Source organism: Anastrepha obliqua, chromosome 5 (genome assembly GCF_027943255.1).
Source record: "Anastrepha obliqua isolate idAnaObli1 chromosome 5, idAnaObli1_1.0, whole genome shotgun sequence".
Classification (NCBI taxonomy): Eukaryota; Metazoa; Arthropoda; class Insecta; order Diptera; family Tephritidae; genus Anastrepha; species Anastrepha obliqua.
In genome coordinates this window covers 74,018,605-74,036,604 of record NC_072896.1, presented here as the reverse complement: position 1 = coordinate 74,036,604, position 18,000 = coordinate 74,018,605, and the positions used below count along the sequence as shown (strand labels likewise).

Here is an 18,000-nt window from a genome sequence, read left to right as displayed (position 1 = left end):
TTGCATTAGTTTTTTTTACGTTATAATATTCTTCTACGGTCTCTGTTCAACTCGAGAATTATTTTATTTCTACAAAAACGCTCTTCACTTGGAAAATCTTATCAATTTTGATGAAATAATGCTTGCTAGATTCGGAATGGACACAGGTATGAGTAAATACTCGTATACTTAAGTATACACGTATTTCGCGAATAATAACGGGGAGCCGCATTAAATTTGCAAATATGAAAGTAGTGAACAAAACTTTCAGTTCACTGATTTTTGTGTTTTACAAAAAAATCCGTTTACAAAAAATCCGTTACTTCGACACTTTTGATCGATATTTGAAATTAATGCTTTTTACATTCGGAATAGACACAGCTATAAGACTTTCTACTAAAAAAAACCTTTCATTTCAATATTATCGACAACATCTCGTTAAAGGCGCAAAGGTTTGAAAAATTAACTACAATTTAAGTTTTGTATTGAAAAATCAGTGATTATTTTTGCTTAACGTGAAAAATAGAAGACATAGGTACGTCAGAAGGACTAACATTTACCTCAACAAAACTGTTTTAAGATTGGAAATCGGATAAAATGCAGACGAGCTACGAATTTTTAATTGTCGGAAAACACCAAAAATCGGGGTTTTAACGATAAATAAAAAATTTGAGGTTGTTAAAAATTTTTTGAACACGGTTCCGCGTTGTTCTCGGCTAGGTCTACAGTGCTCATCATGTCACTTCAAAAGTTCTGATTCACTGTAGCACCGTGTAATAAAATGGAACTATAAAAAAAACATTTATGGAATACACCCAGTGGTGCAACCATTTACTAATTTTATGATAAATAATAATTTAGACTAATTTATTAACATATGAGGTCTTTTGAAGATTTTCTCTTGAGCCTGGTTGCAATTATTCCTGTCACAAGAGGGTTTGAGTGCGATTGTAGTCGTGTGTTGTGTGATGTAGCATATTTTCATATTTCTTCAGTTATTGTGGGTACCTTAAGATGACGAAGAATTTGTGTATTTGTGATATAATAAGGGGCGTTTGAGCTCATTCTGAGGATTTTCATCTGGAATCTTTGAAGTACTTCGAAGTTTGAGCTAGCTGCAGTGTCCCAAAGTTGAATGCCATATGTCCGTATCCGTTTGAAGATAGCTGAGTAAAGTGAAAGCTTACTTTCGAGATAAACATGGGAATTTCGATGTAGTAACCAATTAAGGCTTCCGAGTTTTAAAGCCTTATGAAAATATGGGTTTTCCATGTGAGTTTGCTATCAAGATGCGTGCCGAGATATTTTGTGACGTTGCTTGGCGGATGATAATATTATTGAGTTTAACGAGTAGGCAAGTTTTGTATTTAGTGTAAAAGTGACTTGGGAAGATTTTGTCTCGTTTGGCTTAATGCGCCACTCTTTCAACCAATGAGTTATTTTATCAAATCCTGGAGTTTTTGGGAAGCCACATGGGGTGGGGGTCAGCTGTGAGTACGGCAGTGTCATCCGCGATCGTTTCTACTATTGCTTCTTCAGAAGCTGGTTGATCGTATGAGGATAGCAAGTATAGGATGGGGCCTATAATACTCCCTTGGGGTATGCCAGTTGTACTTTCACTTAGTTGACACGGTTCTTCGGCTTTTTTTTTCAAAGAAATATCGATTTTCAGGGTAGGACTTAATAAATATTTAATCGTTAATTGGTGGAGTGTCTTTTATTTTATAGAGTAAGCCATCAAACCAAACGCATAATTTATAAGATTATTAGATTTTGTTTCAGAGGTAAAAGAAAAAACAGGAAAATAACTTTTAAAGATAATGAAGTTTTATTTATTTATTTATATGACATATAATGAAGCTCAATTGATAATAGAGCGACAATAGCTTATACGACACAATACAAAGCAGAATTGCGGTAGAAAACAGACCCTTGAAAACGACAATTTCACTGTTGCTTGCTGCTCCATCTATAGATCATAACATTCAGCTTACAATTTTTTTTTATATATTTGTTACCCTTGTGAGAGAAGTCTGTGCTTGAGTATCACATAAGTATGACATCTGGCGATGCCCTTAATGCCCTCCTTCAAATTCAAAAGGAAGCGATAAAGGCGGCGTACAGGCTCAAGTTAAATGAAGTCTGCGGAAACGAAAAAAACACTGGCCACCATCAGGTATCCCACAAGTTGTCGGAGCGGTGCATACTGTTCTTGATGCCAGCGGACAATCGGCTGCCTTACTTACTTCAGTAGGATGTAAGACGTTTTGATCTCAGATAGGGATCGATGGTTAAGGGGGGAGTCTGGTTTATAAGGTAAAAAAAATCAATTTTTTTTTCGTTTTAAGCATTTCCTAATATATTTCAGAATATTCACACAAAGTTACAGAGCCTAATTCTCAATATTTCCGTAGATACAAAGCCAAAGGTAGGCGAGCGTTAAGTGTTACGCTGTGACCGGACAGCTATAGTACACATTTTATCTTCTTTACTCGATTTTTCATTTTTATGATTTCTTTTAATTGGCGTACATGAATGAAAAAAAACTAATGAACCTTTTGAAATGAATCATAGCTTGTTCTCTTCACTATTAAATTGTCTTCTATTTGAACTATCAAAATAGATAAAATAATATTTTTCAAGATTTTTATACCAAGTTGAAGTGATTTTTTTTTTATAGAAGGCATTTTTTTTTTAAGACCTCCAAAAAGTTGAAATTTGGAATTTTTCTTAGTTTTCTTAGTTTATCTAGAATAAAAAATCATGATAATTAGAAATCCATTTGAATTTTTTGCTTTAGATAATAATTACGAGCTGTATCTTGTACGCCAGTTGGAAACTCCAGCGTTGCAGCGCTCTACTATTTCTATGTTAAACATTTTTTCGACTTATTTTAACCAGTACAAAATTTTTTTATACTTTTTAAATGTTCCTTAAAAGATAGAAAAAACTTTGCAGCGCTAAATTAATTTTTTCCTTAAAAAACAAAAAATCGCAAAGAGATGCAATTTTTAGACCTCATAAACCAGGCTCCCCCCTTAAGTCCGGAGAACTTATTAACGGGGTTTCAACACACTTTCTCCACCGACGGATCCAAAACCAATGACGGATGGTTCTTTGTAGTGACAGTCAAGCTGCACTAAGAGCCCTTGCTAACCCACGCTGCTCTTCGAAATTAGTAGGTGAATGTAAGACAAAACTGGAAAGTGTTGTAAAACACACAACAAAGTTTATCTTATTTGGGTGCCTCGACATTGTGGTATTACAGGGAACGAGTTAGCTGATAAAATGGCTAATTAAGGCTCTGGAAGCATACCTGGCACTGAACCCTTCACCGAATTTTTCAATCTTACCACCCATATAATATCTATCCTGCCTCTCTATGCCTTCCACTGTAATCTATCTGACCCATCCCTACTGCGTGCGTGGACTTCTCCAACCGCCCGAAAATTGAATCCAATACCCTTGCCATTAGCCTCTACCATTTGGTCGGTTGGCCAGTTACCGCTGTACCCCAAGCATCATTAGGAGTAAAATACCACACAGCTTTAATTGAAGGCTTTGCTCTTAATTTCTCTTCAAACAGAATATAAAATGTACGCATATGCACAATCTAAATATTTAATTCTACTATTTTAGCTGATATATGCGTGTGAGTGTATTACATATTTATACATGAACAAATAGCATGCGCTCTAATTAAGAATGGAATACCTATGTATGTATGTGACATGGGAATAATGTGTCAAAGCATTTTCAATTAGTAAGACGGACTTTCCATTGATTGGGTAGAACAACCCAGCTGGCAGCTCAATAGGTGAAGGACATCTACGAAAGGAAAATTATTTAAGTAATATTTGTGGTTCCTGGTGAAGTTTATAAAAAACGCATGTCTCTGTTTCTCTATCATTTACGAGATTCGAGGGATTGAACCCAAAATCTCCATTAAATTTTAATCACCTCCGTTCGGATACTTCTTTATGCTTTCACCTCTGTATGATCGGGATTTATAAAGTTACTAGGAAATATAATACCCCGTATGAGCTGCTCTGTCGTAAAGGCAAAATAGGAAGACTTGGATGTATACCTATATGAAAGAGTATGCATCAGTACAATAACAAATCAGCGGATACAGAAATCGGAGCACATACATTTTCATCTTTATTTAATTTACTTTTGCCCGCTTAGTAGAGCGGTAAATATGTACCTCTTGTTTTCAAAATTTTAATATTATTAGGAAACAATTGATAGATTTGATTAATGCAGAGTCATAGTAAAATCTTCAAAGTTTTATTGAAAAATTTTAATATGGTTTGAATATTTTTTGAATTGCTGCAGTTTGAATACTAACTCCTTTTCTACAACTTCTTATAGTGCAGGCGATGCAGCAGAAGCTTTCGACAAATTCCAACGGACACCTGTCTTGCTTTATTGTAATGACTCTCATAGCTTTGGTCTTGGTGATATTGACTTCCAGTCTGACAGTGCATTTTAGCGTGACTAGTCTGTCTGCCTACGCTTGCATGCCGGTGATTTTGTGAGAGAGGAGCAGATGTCATCGACGAATTCGCAAGATGTATGGTGAAACTCCATAAGACGATTCTTTTGTGCAAGGTAAATTTGCTCATGGCGTCAACTAGCACGATAGCGAAGAGAAGGTGCGACAGGAGACAACCTTGTTTTATGCCTGTGTTAGTGGTCAATGATTCGATGAGGCGGATTATCTTAGTGGGAACTCCCTTTCTGCTCAACGCCAGCCATATTGAGTCTCGTTCGATTGTGTTGAATACTTTCTTTAAGTCGACGAACAGCAATTAAAGCGGGGAGCGCCACACAACTGATTGTTCTACAATGATGCGAATGGTGTTGGCTTGGTCAACACAGCTTCGGTGACGGCGAAATCCAGCTTAAGGAGCGTTCGATATATTGGATTCTGCATTGTGTGATCGTGGCTAGAATTTTCTAGATGGCGTTGAGCATGGTTATTCTTTGTCAGTTGCCACAGTCACGCAAATCACAGCTTCAGCTTCTTGATTGCATACTTGGCGACCGCCAAACTACTGGTTGTTGTGTTGCCAACTTCAAAGGTAGTTTCACTTCTAAGAGCAATGTTGCTAATTGCCTCAGAGTGTTCTTTCCGTTTTTGCATAAATATACATTTATACAATTTTTCAAAAGTCTTATGAGAATTGCTGACGTGCTAAAATATCTCTAGGGTAATTCTAAAGCCAAATAGATATTTGAAATTCTTGAGCCATTCTAATGCCAATAAGCATACAAATAAATATAACGAACATACATACATATGTAAATATATAGCGTACAAATATACAAGTATATGAGAAACCGCAGTTAAATTACCTTCTCATTTGTGCTTTGACAAGCACGTAGATCTTCTTCGTGTCTCTCCAAATCAGTCAATTGTTTCAACAAGGCACTCAGTATTTCGGAAACTACACCTTCTAGATTTGTATTGGAACATCTATGTTGGAAGAAAACATACGGGGCATACATAAACATACATCAGGATATTTTTAATAAGCTTAGTTGGGGCAAATTCAAATAAATATAGATGTGTATTTCTTGCATTTTCTGTAAATATCCATGGATTGGAAGCTAACATTTAGTTTGACAGAATTTAAAACGGAATAGATGTAGAAACTGCATTGTAGATGTATACTTATTTATTATTTACTTATACTTATACTTATACTTATACTTATACTTATACTTATACTTATACTTATACTTATACTTATACTTATACTTATACTTATACTTATACTTATACTTATACTTATACTTATACTTATACTTATACTTATACTTATACTTATACTTATACTTATACTTATACTTATACTTATACTTATACTTATACTTATACTTATACTTATACTTATACTTATACTTATACTTATACTTATACTTATACTTATACTTATACTTATACTTATACTTATACTAATACTTATACTTATACTTATACTTATACTTATACTTATACTTATACTTATACTTATACTTATACTTATACTTATACTTATACTTATACTTATACTTATACTTATACTTATACTTATACTTATACTTATACTTATACTTATACTTATACTTATACTTATACTTATACTTATACTTATACTTATACTTATACTTATACTTATACTTATACTTATACTTATACTTATACTTATACTTATACTTATACTTATACTTATACTTATACTTATACTTATACTTATACTTATACTTATACTTATACTTATACTTATACTTATACTTATACTTATACTTATACTTATACTTATACTTATACTTATACTTATACTTATACTTATACTTATACTTATACTTATACTTATACTTATACTTATACTTATACTTATACTTATACTTATACTTATACTTATACTTATACTTATACTTATACTTATACTTATACTTTGTTCCAAGTATCCAGATAACACATATTGCCCATTGCATTTAAGGCCGCCCTCGCTGAGTGCTTTGGTGCGTGACTATGATTGGCAAATGCACAGCTTCGAAACCCAAACAAATACAAAACACCTAATAACATAAAAATGTATTTGTAATAATCTCCGAGAGTAGTTCTGTCGTGGAAAAGCCCCTCACAAAAATCCCTTTGTGGTTCGGGGGCGACTTAAAACCGTTGGCCCCTCCATTTGTTGGATGAACATCAAGACGCATACCACAAATAACAGGAGGAGCTCGGCTAAACTCCCAAAAACGGTGTAAGTACCAATTATATTGTGCCTATATTTAAGGCCAAGAGGTAGTATTTAAAGAATGGGCAGATACAGCTGGCGTGGGAACTCGTTACTCCCTGAAAACTTCTCAGATTTTTTATGAATCTAAGCACCTTGTCACGGGAAAGAGAATGTAGAAGGAGTTTTGTTACCATATTATTAGTACTGCACCAATGGTTCTATAGGATATGTTACTGGGAGCCTTGAGGTAGCCGACTGTTCACGCTATGTCAGACCCCAATTGGCTTCGGTTCGATTGGACACTCCAAAGCAAGGCTTGACTGAGCTTCATAGGCTATGAGAAGCTTTTGGAGAAGCGGTTGATCAGCAATGATAAATTTCGGGTTAATCTGAAGTCCTCGCGTGACAAGAGAGAAAGTGTCTCTGGTAAAATGGGCCAGCGTATATGTGTCTGTGATTGTCACAAGTAGCATCATAAGTTTTTCGTTTCAATTTCCAGTTTCTGCTGAAGATCCTCTAATAACTATAATTGGTCATGTAATCTCAGCCTAAACTGTCTAGCTTTCAATTTCACAAACTTAGCTTCGGAACCTATGTATATGCTTCCACAGCTGTTATGACCTCACCATTTGATAAAAAGCGTTTTCCACTCATGCATTTTTTAGATCTGGAAAGAGATGGAAGTCGCTAGGGGCCAACTCTAGTGAATACGACGGGGCTTCAACAATTCGAACTTTAATTCATGGATTTTCGCCATTGCCGAAATGCTCTTGTGGTGCATTACAAGGTTACAGTAATATTCAGAACTTATTGTTTTACGTTGCAAGTAATCAACGCACAAAAAATTCCTTTCGCATCCCAAATGACTGATGTAAACTCCTTCTTGGCCGATTTTTGGACACGAACTTGTTTCGGGGCTGTAGAACCAGGTTCACCCACTTTTTAGCCACTGGTTTTGATTTAGGATCATGGCCTCATCTATAGCGATGAATCGACCCACAAAATCCACTTTATTGTTTCGAAAACGCCTCAAATGCTGCTGAGAAAGTCGCGTTCGAATTTGTTTTTGTTCGATTGTGGCACCTATTTTGCACACAACTTACTGAAGCCCCACATTTCAGACAAAATATTGCTTGCACTGCTCAATGAGATGCCTAGGGCTTCTATTAAATCTATTTTAGTTCCTGGCCGAGTTTCAAAAAGATATCCTGTGTTTTTTCTTGGATTTCTTTTGTTGTTGCTGTTTTCGTCCTGTCCTTGGCGTGGATCGTCTTCAAGGCTTGAACGAGCACGTTTAAATCCAGTAACCTATATTTCTGCTATATTAATTAATGGCGAAAAGTCATTACACACTTTCAACATTCGTTCAAAAATTTCCTTTGTTTTTAAACCTTTCAAAAATAAAAAACTTAACACTCCACGATACTTGACTTTTTCCATCGCAGAAAATACTGTGGTAGGTCGAAACTAAATAACTTGTGAACAAACAACGATTTGACAAATTGAAATGAAACTTCACATGCATTCATATGAAGAGTGTACCAACCTACCAAAAAACATTGGGGCTAGTAGCACCGTTCTCTCTTATTGAACAGCGAAACTTATTAAACCACCTAGTATTTGCTGCTGAATTAAAATTTAAGGTATCGATACCAGACAGTTCAAGTGATTATTACCTTTTGCAGTATACTGCAATTAATTACGCTGACTATCCTTATATATCTATATGTGTATTACCATGTATGGGTGTGTTTATAAGTAGATTAAGTAATTTGTAGCACCTACCTGGCAACGATATGTTTAACATGGCCCATCATACGCTCATCGCGATAGTCGTAGGGGAACTTTTGTGTCCATTCGGCCAATACTGCGACTAATGATTCTAACGATTCGCTATCAGGTACCGAGGATAATAGTTTGCCAAGCAGCTCATGGGGTCGTAAAAATAAACGTGACGATAATAAAAATGAGAAAATAAATTCCTGCAATGAAACAAAAACGAGAAGCAGAAGAAGAATAAGAATAATAATAAAGTGAAACAATCAACAATATGGTATAGACAGCGTTAGTATTTATTTAGTTGTTTGGCGATACAATATAAGAAGCATTCACTAGCAGAGGACTAGGTCAAGTTGGCACGGCTCCATTGCGGTTGAGTGTAAGTGTATGTGTGACACAACGTGGTCGTTTGCTTGCCGCCAGGCTGTGCAATTACAAGTGGAAATACTTAAATGGCTTAAAGCGTTAAATAGTCTTAATTTATTTTTTCCGCTCACACAACCTACTGTTGGGCCGTTTGTCTTTGGCTGCGCTTGACAGTAGGCCGGCTGCTGTGCTGCTGGTTTCTTTATTGGTTGCTTATTTGTTAGGTTGGCAGTGCAAACGCTAATCCAAGCGGATTTGTTTGCAAGGCGAAATTAATTATTTCAACACGCTGTGCTCGCTGGTTAGGCAGGCAGGGCAGGGCAGGGCAGGTCGGGGCTCACGTCGACCTAATAAGACATATTTACATACATACATACCATATATTAACACTAGGGTGCCAAATATGCTTTTGAACCGAGTGCCAATTTTGTATGCTTGTATGCGCCCGTGCTCGCATACGCTTTTACTGCTTTTTATATGTTGATAAGCGTAGACACTTGTAGGCATTGCAACCAAGCATTTGGCAACACTACTAAATTAGCCGAAAGCGGGGAGAAAATTATGGCTTGCAAAGTGTGAAGAGTTTTTTCGAAAGAAAAAAAAAATCAAATAACAAAAATCAACGGAAAGTGAATTTTGCCATTTCACGTTTTGGCTAAAAAATGACCTACAAATGTTAGTGGGCTGACACCAAAACAAAAAAAAAAAAAAAAAAAAAATATATATGCATGTGGACATACACACATACACCGCACAACACCAATGCATTTTCGCAATTTTCTGAATTACATATTTACTTTTTAAATTTCCCCCCATACGTCTTGGTTTCAGTATGCCTGCAATGCTGTACATATGTATGTACTAACTAGTTTACATACATATACATATTGGACCTTTTCCAACGCAGCTTTTGAATTATTCATGCGATTTCAGCATTTGAAATGAATTACTAATTACACGTTGCACAACATCGGCGTTCGACTAAACGTCAAACATTCGTTGGCTTTGGCGGGGAATTATGTAAATATGTATGTATAAAATGCTGAAGTCTGCTTACTGCTACGCCTGCAGCTAGCGTGTAATCAGCATTGCGCAAAAAATTTCATATATAGCAAAAAATATATTTCCCACGTTTTTTGTACCATTTTATATTTAACCACTTTGCTAGAAAGCTTTTTTTTGCTCCTCTGTTGCTGGCAAAGTATTTTGCGATAATTGCAATTTAAGGTTGGGGAATTTATTCATCGCTCAACATTAGCAACATACAGAGGTGGACAAAATTCTTCGCACAATGGACAGTTTCTCATTCAATTAATCTTTGTAATTAATGTCATCGAAAAGGGAATTGAAAGATGGTATGTAAATATATTAGGGAGGGTTCATTTTGTTTTCAAGTTCCTCCCTAGTAGATTTGGATTCTAAATAAAGTTAAGAGGAAAAAGTTCTACTAAAGCACATCTCTAAAGTCAATGTGGAGTCTACAAATTTAAAAAAAAGTTAAATTGTTGTATTAGTAAAGTAACAAATGTGCAAAAGTAAATACAAAATCCCTTTTTGATTCACTGATAGATGCATTGATAGCTTCCGCTTTAGCGATCCCCTTAATATATTAGACTTGCCTTAGAACTAACAATGTGTTACTTGAAGTAAGTGCATTTAGATTTTGCAATGAAGCTGTGGAACTATACTAAGCCGAGTCGTTTTCTTGCTGCGATGTACAAATATTGTTAGCACCTGAGCTGAAAAGTCACGGTCTTAGTATATAGATGGCACTAGTTTTATTTCATTCACCTCTTTTTGAGCTAATACCAACTTAAAAAAACAGCTGTTAAAGTTTCATGATTTTCTATTCATTCATTCGAGAGTTATTGTGTTAAGAGTGACGCTACTTTTGTTATTTTTAAAACAACGGATCAAAAAGAATCGCAATTTTAATTTTGCATTGCTTTTTGACGGGAAAAATACCCTTCAAGCGGAGCAATGGCTTGCAAAGTGTTATGGGGACTCCGCTCCATCAGAAACAACAATTAAATGATGGTTTGCTGGCTTCAAATGTGGTCATAGAGACACCGATGATGCACAATGCAGTGGAGGTCGAAATTAGGCGATACCACCAGAAAACGTAAAAAAAAGTCACAAAATCGTTTTGAATTATCGAAAAGTGAAGTTGCGTGAGTTAGCTGACATCGTAGAGGTATCAAAAGAAGTCATGAGCGTTTGAAATATAAATGTGTTGATGATGAGCAGTGTTTGACTAAACGTAATCACTTAAGTAGCGTCGATATGTGACAATAGATAAAACATTGATCCATCACGGCGCTCCGGAATCAAAACAATCGTCATCTGAATGGACAGCAGCTGGTGAACCTCGTCCAAAGGGCGCGAAACCACAACAATTGACTAGAAAGATAATATTCATCGACTATCTTGAGAAGTGAATACCATCAACAGTAAATATTGTATGGCGTTATTGGAGCATATGAAGACCGAAATTGCAAATGTCCGCATTTGACAAAGAAAAAAAGTTTGTTTCGTCAAGACAATGCAGCGTGTCACATATCAATCAAAACAATGGCGAAACTAGATGATTTGAACTACAAATTGCTTCCACATTCATCGTATTAGCCATATTTGCCTCCCAGCGACTAATGGCTCTGAGCAGGCCTAAAAAAATACTTGCCCGTAAGAAATTTTGCTCAAATGAAGAAGTTATGTTTGAAACTGAGACCTATTTTGAAGCAGAAGATAAATCGTCCTACAAAAGTGGCAGTGAAATTTTAGAGCGGAGCTGGAATAAAGCTAATTTTAACAAAAAAAAAAAACGTGTTTCGTTTGTTAGGACCGGGACTTTTCAGCCCATGTGTTAAGTCACTACAGCATGACTCACATATTGTAGCAAATAATTAAAAAAAAGCACCACCGGCGTGTTTGGGTACGAAAAATACTGCGACCTTAACACGTTCACTACCAAGGGGATTTAAGAAATATGTTATACAGACCAGCTGGAATTTTGTCTAGTTATATGGGTTTTGCTTGACACTGTGTGTTTTTTCAACTTAAAGATATTATAAAAGCTCTTTTTATAATAAAAAGAAAATATAAATAATTGGCGCATACACTTCTTATGGATGTTTGGTCGTGCTCCTTTTCCTATTTGTGGTCTGAGTCTTGTTGTTGTTCCGCAAATGGAGGGACCTAAAGTTTTAAGCCAACTTCGAATGGCAAATGGTTTTTATGAGGAGCTTTTTTGTGGCAGAAATACGCTCGCAGGTTTGTCACTGCCTGCTGAGGGGCGGCCGCTATTAGAAAATTATTTTTCTGTTATTTGATGTTTAGGAACGGAGATTCAAACCTATACACTCCCGAATGGTAGTCACTCCCCAACCCATCCGGCTACGGCAGACGTCAATTTTTTTATACTGTCACATATTTGTTTCGCTGGTCTATAGTATAAATACACATTTTTTGGTACAGACCAAGCTCACATTTATATGGCAAGCAAGCTGTGTGGGTTTGTATAACTCAGTTTTATTCAAAAATTCAAAACTTACAAAATTTGATGTCTTAATGAATTTACAGCTTATTTTGGGTGTGATAATCTCTGAAACATTAATCGTTACATAAATCAATTGCTTCTCCTTTATTTTGGCAACCGTCGCAAGTCAAAAAAAAGTTTCCAATATTTTCTTTTTGTGAGAAAATACACGTCATCTTAACTTTTTAGCTAAATTCTTTGGAAAATGAGTATTCGCTTTGGGTGATCGCTAGTTCATGGACGGCTGTGCTTCAATATGTAGAATATCTTCACGAAATTGTAATTAAATGTTTTTTCTTCTTGTTCACAAAATTATACAATCGACATGCGTTCCAGATTGACACCTCTAGGATAAGGAAAAATAATTTTATTTACCATCGGCCTCACTTTCGTGGGGTTGAGTAGTAAGACATCTTTTGGTCGTCAATACCTGTATACTCCGATTATAATCAATTATGGCAACTTGTTTTGACTTTTTATTTCCTCTTTCCGAGAGTGGGTCACCTAACTTCATCTAACTTAAGCCAGAAGATGGGCGTGCAGACCAGTGACTTATGCAGAATGCAATGAGGAAGAGATGATCTCGCACCATCTGTGCCACTGTTATTCTCTATGCAGACACAGATTTCCCATTCTCGGTAGAAAATTTTGAAATTTTGAAATGAACTGGAAGATGCGGCACATTGGAAATCAGGGACCTTCTAATGTTTCTCAACGGCAACCACTGGTTTTAGAAGAGATAAGCACAAGCTCCATACGCGGCATCACAATGCACTGTGAGCCTGATTGTCTCCCATAATGGACAACCGCTACAACCTAACCTGACTTAGTCTCAAGTGGCTATTGTATACATTAATTGGCGCGTACACCCTTTTTTGGATGTTTGGCCGAGCTCCTCCTCCTTTTTGTGGTGTGCGTTTTGATGTTGTTCCACAAATGGAGGGACCTACAGTTTCAAGCCGACTCCGAACGGCAGATATTTTTTTATGAGGAGCTTTTTCATGGCAGAAATACACTCGGAGGTTTGCCATTGCCTGCCGAAGGGCGACCGCTATTAGAAAATTGTTTTCATTAATTTTGGTTTCACCGAATACATTACACATAAATAAATATGAAACGTTTTTAATGTATGCCTACTTTTCAGTAAATTTCCTCTTGTTTTTGTATATCTGTTTTTGCATCCAAACTTTTGTACAAATATGGCATCAGTGAAATATTTATCAGCTGAAATTTATAAGTGAATTTCCAAAAAAACCAAACTGTATGAGTAATTTTGTGCGCTTCTGTAAATGCGTATGTATGTCGATCTAGCTAGTGTCAGCACTTTTTTTATAAGGAAACTTCTCCTACATATTCTCACTTCCTTCTCACAACTTTGGCAGTTATACATTTGCGAAATTTGGTTCTGGTTTCTGTTTCGGTTTTTCTTGTTACCGCTCTTTTGTGGGCGGTCATTTCTAATTAGGCAAATGGCAAATGGCAAATGCCAAATGACTGCCGAAAGGTTCGTTGGTTACTAAATACACTTTGAGTAAAATGCAAAATGATGAAAATGTTGTAAAGTTATTCTTTTCATTCTTTCTTCTTCTTTATTATTGTAGAGACTCTTCCAGCGCTTCTCTTATTTCTCTTAGCCTAAATGCACAAACGAAAGTTGTATTGTAACAATAACAATTAAACTTTTAATTAATCCAAATTTAATATTTTCTTCCAATTCCGGCGCGCTTCTCAATGAACTGAAGTTATGCGCTCAGCTGTTTTGTTTCCATCGAATGAAGTAATTGGACGAGTTTATTGGGCTAAAGCAAAAAAAAAATGACTGTTAACTAATTAATTTTCTCCGCAATGGCACGGAGTTCTAATTGCACACAACTTATTTGCATAAAATGTAAGAGAGAATTACATAACCCAGTATCGAATTTCTGATTTCAATTTATGTTGACCCGTCACTTTTTATGGCAGAATTATTTTAATGAAGTGAAAATGTTTTTGAATCGAGATGAGTCTAAGAATTAGTAATTGTGAGCTTACAAGTTATTATAAAATTAAAGCACAGCAAATTAATAAACCACCGCAAGTTAAAGGCGGCGCACAGTGCGGCCGATTCCCAAAAAGCTGGCCAAAAGTCGAAAAAAAAGTTTCTAGATAGAATTTTTTTGTCTTTGGGTTGGCTACAGTAATGCCTTGAGTAGTGAAAACCGTTCATAGCAACGTCCTATACCCTAAGTATCCTCTGTATTTTCAGTCGCAACGTGGCCTTCGTTTGAGCATCGTATTACTGTCGATGAATAGTGAAAGTTGCACACATTTGAAAGATTTTGTAATGGAGTAAATTGAACAAAACCAAATGGAATCATCTTCGGAAGGTTAGTAAAATACGAGAAATCTTTAGTACATATCAATACCTCGATACAAAATTTTTAGCTGCAGCAATACGTTGATACATTTTTTGCAATTTTTTTTTATAAAATTTGAGTTTTCAAACTGTATAGTAATACAACGCCGTCATATGCTGCTTTGAAACCTATTAAAGGTTACTCAAAAAAGTAATGGTTACTAAATAAAACAAGATTCAGCTGCTACCACTTGCTACCTTGCGACCCCGAAAACATATAAATTTACATGCATCTTGATTATGTTCTTGAATATACGCTATTTCACGTGAGGGAGTGGCCAATAGGGGTGGAAGGGGGTGGATTTTCAAAATTTTAAGATCAAATTCGTAATCAGCGATCCTGAAAACATATCATTTAACATGCATCTTGATTATGTTCTAGAATATACGCCATTTCACGTGAGGGGGTGGCCAATAGGGGTGGAAGGGGGTGGATTTTCAAAATTTTAAGATCAAATTCGTAATCAGCGACCCCGACAACCCCCGAGTAAGAAATTTAAAATCAATTACTTAAGTTTTTGAGTTTTGGCCAGCTTTTCGGGAATCGGCCGCACTGTGCGGCGTATAGTATGAAATAGCCTCGCTAGCTACGGACACGAAGCATCTAGTGGCCACCAGAACATCATTTGAGTCCCAAAAACTCTTTCGTATGAGCCGATACGTGAGGCCTCGCTTTATGAAGGGTGATTCGTCTTCGGCGATTAGTTTTCCTTAATCCTGCGAAAATTTTTTGCAAAAAAATGGTTTTTTATCACTCACAATTGACTATTTTAAGTTTCGCTAGTGTTATAGTTGCGACATATTTTACGAAAAAGCAGGTGACGATTTGCTTTGAGATGTTTCTTCCTCGAACAACATTTGTTGGATTAATCTCGTCTCGAAACACTCATACTGTCAATTGATCGTAGATGTGCTTTGAATCACCGCTTCTCAATTTCTTCAACATTTCTTTACACCAATCGATTAGAGGCCTGTTTTGAGCAAATGTAAAATTATGCAATCTGCAATTATGCAAAACTCATTATATATAGTAATTTAATTCAGCATAAATTATTATTGGTTGAAGAAAAGTCACTATTTTCGGCCCAATGTAAGAACAAAAACCAATTTTTTCAAAATGCAAATAAGAACATCCATCAAGAGTATTTGGCAAAAAGGACCAATGAATAAAATCTGACAACTGGCGTTTCTTAAGTTTACATCTGAAGTTGTTAAAGGGGAACCGACAATACCCTTACACATAAGGCTGTATGGTGTATGCACAAAACTTTCATGAGGAATATTGTGAAATTCCTTTTTCGTATAATCAAAACGTTTTTTTCTAATTACACAGGTCTGCAAAAAAATGGGTTCGGAATGTTCTATAAAAGTGTAGTATCATTTCCGAAGTAATTTTTTGCGTAGAATCCGAATCCGGGGTTTAAATTGCTCTATCACGTCAGGACTTTGAGATATCCTAACCTAAAAGTGCAAAAAACGCTGTTTTTGCCCATTTTTGAGGTTATGTAGTTACGAAGATTTTGCTCTTCATAAAAAAGTAGACATGGTATTTTAAATTATAAGTCTTCCTTTTTTAAATGCCGTTGAGTTTGCTCAAATATCCTAATTTTTCACTGAGATATCGCATTTTGAAGTTTTTTTTATTTTTTTTGTGCGACTATGTAATCGACCGTATCACGTCTCATGTTATTTATATCAATGGATTTTCGAATATCGAAAAATTCACAAACATAGAAACTTCAAAATGCGATATCTCAGTGAAAAATAAAGATATTTAAGCAAACTCAACGGCATTTAAAAGAGATACTTTAAAATACTTTAAATACCATGTCTACTTTTTTATGAGGAGCAAAATCTGCGTAGCTACATAACCTCAAAAATGGGCAAAAACAGCCTTTTTTGCACTTTTAGGTTAGGATATCTCAAAATCATGACGTGATAGAGCAATTTAAACACCGGATTCGGATTCTACGCAAAAAATTACTTCGAAAATGACCCTACACTTTCCTAGAACAAAACGTTGTTGACCTGTGTTATCGTAACCATTGTTGTAAGAAATTTCTCTTCTTAGTTAACCCTGAATCGGTTAGTGAAAAGAATTATGGGAGCAGCTTTCTCAACTAAAATTTAACACCACAGCTGACTTTATCGTGCCTATGAGTATAAACACAGTTTCACTCTCCCAAAAGATTGCTTATCTTTCGTTCGAAAGATCACTAGATGAGCGCTCTAAAATTTTTATTTTACGGTGTAAATAAAGGGCAGCTGATTTTGCTCGCCCTATTACTTGTCTTGAGAATAACATAGTCGAACAAAAAAATGCATTTTACTCCAGATTTGGCATAGAATCGGAATTGTCAAATATTTCATCGTGGGGCAGGGAGGGAGAAACGAAAGAGGAGTGAAGTATAGAGATAGAGAGAGAAGGATAGACGGACGAACGGGAAGTGAGTAGAGAGAAGACAAGTGAGTGAGAAAGAGCGAAGAATAAAGAGAAAAGGAGAAAAGGAAAAAATTTAATGTACACTTAAAAATTACCATAGATATAAAGGGTTTTCCAATAAGAAGTGTTATTTTGATATTCCATCAATGGTTTCGTTTCTTGTGTGGCACGTAGCTCCGTCTTGTTGAAAATAAACGTTGTCCAGATGAATACCTTTCAATTCCGGCCATAAAAAATCGTAAATCATCTCTCCATAACGCAATCCATTCACCATAACTGTTACCCCAGCTTCATTTTCGAAAAAGTAAGGTCCAATAACTCCGCCGGACCATAATCCGCACCAAACAGTCACATGTTGAGGATAGAGAGGCTTTTCAACAATAACTCTTGGATTTTCTGAGCCCCAGATCCGAAAATTTTTCTTGTTGACGAAGCCACCGAGGTGGAAATGGACCTCATCACTCAAGATGATTTTTCGATGGAATTCCGAATCATTTTCATGCATTTCAACGACCCAATCAGCAAAGACACGACGTTGTTGATGATCGGCCGGCTTGAGTTCATGTGTTAACTGAACTTTATAAGCCGTAAGACCCAAATATTTATGCAAAATATGTGTAATGACGTTTGTGGAATGCCTAATTCCAAAGAACGACGAGGACTGGACGAACCTGGGTTTTCTTCAACACTTTTGGCTACAACAGCAATATTTTCGGCTTCACGATTACCCAAAAATGTTCGAGTTTTACGAACCGTCTCTGCCAAATTTTCA

General features: G+C 35.9%; 1 protein-coding gene across 1 annotated transcript in view; it reads right to left on the bottom strand.

Moving 5' to 3' along the window:
• LOC129248830 (uncharacterized) overlaps positions 1 to 18,000 on the bottom strand; it is a 243,814-nt gene that overhangs the window by 140,103 nt on the left and 85,711 nt on the right. Inside the window, exons 4-5 of the mRNA XM_054888441.1 lie at positions 8,496 to 8,692; positions 5,341 to 5,461 (exon numbers count right to left, since the gene is read on the bottom strand). Coding sequence (XP_054744416.1) covers positions 5,341 to 5,461; positions 8,496 to 8,692 — 318 coding nt within the window. The remainder of the gene's footprint in view (positions 1 to 5,340; positions 5,462 to 8,495; positions 8,693 to 18,000) is intronic.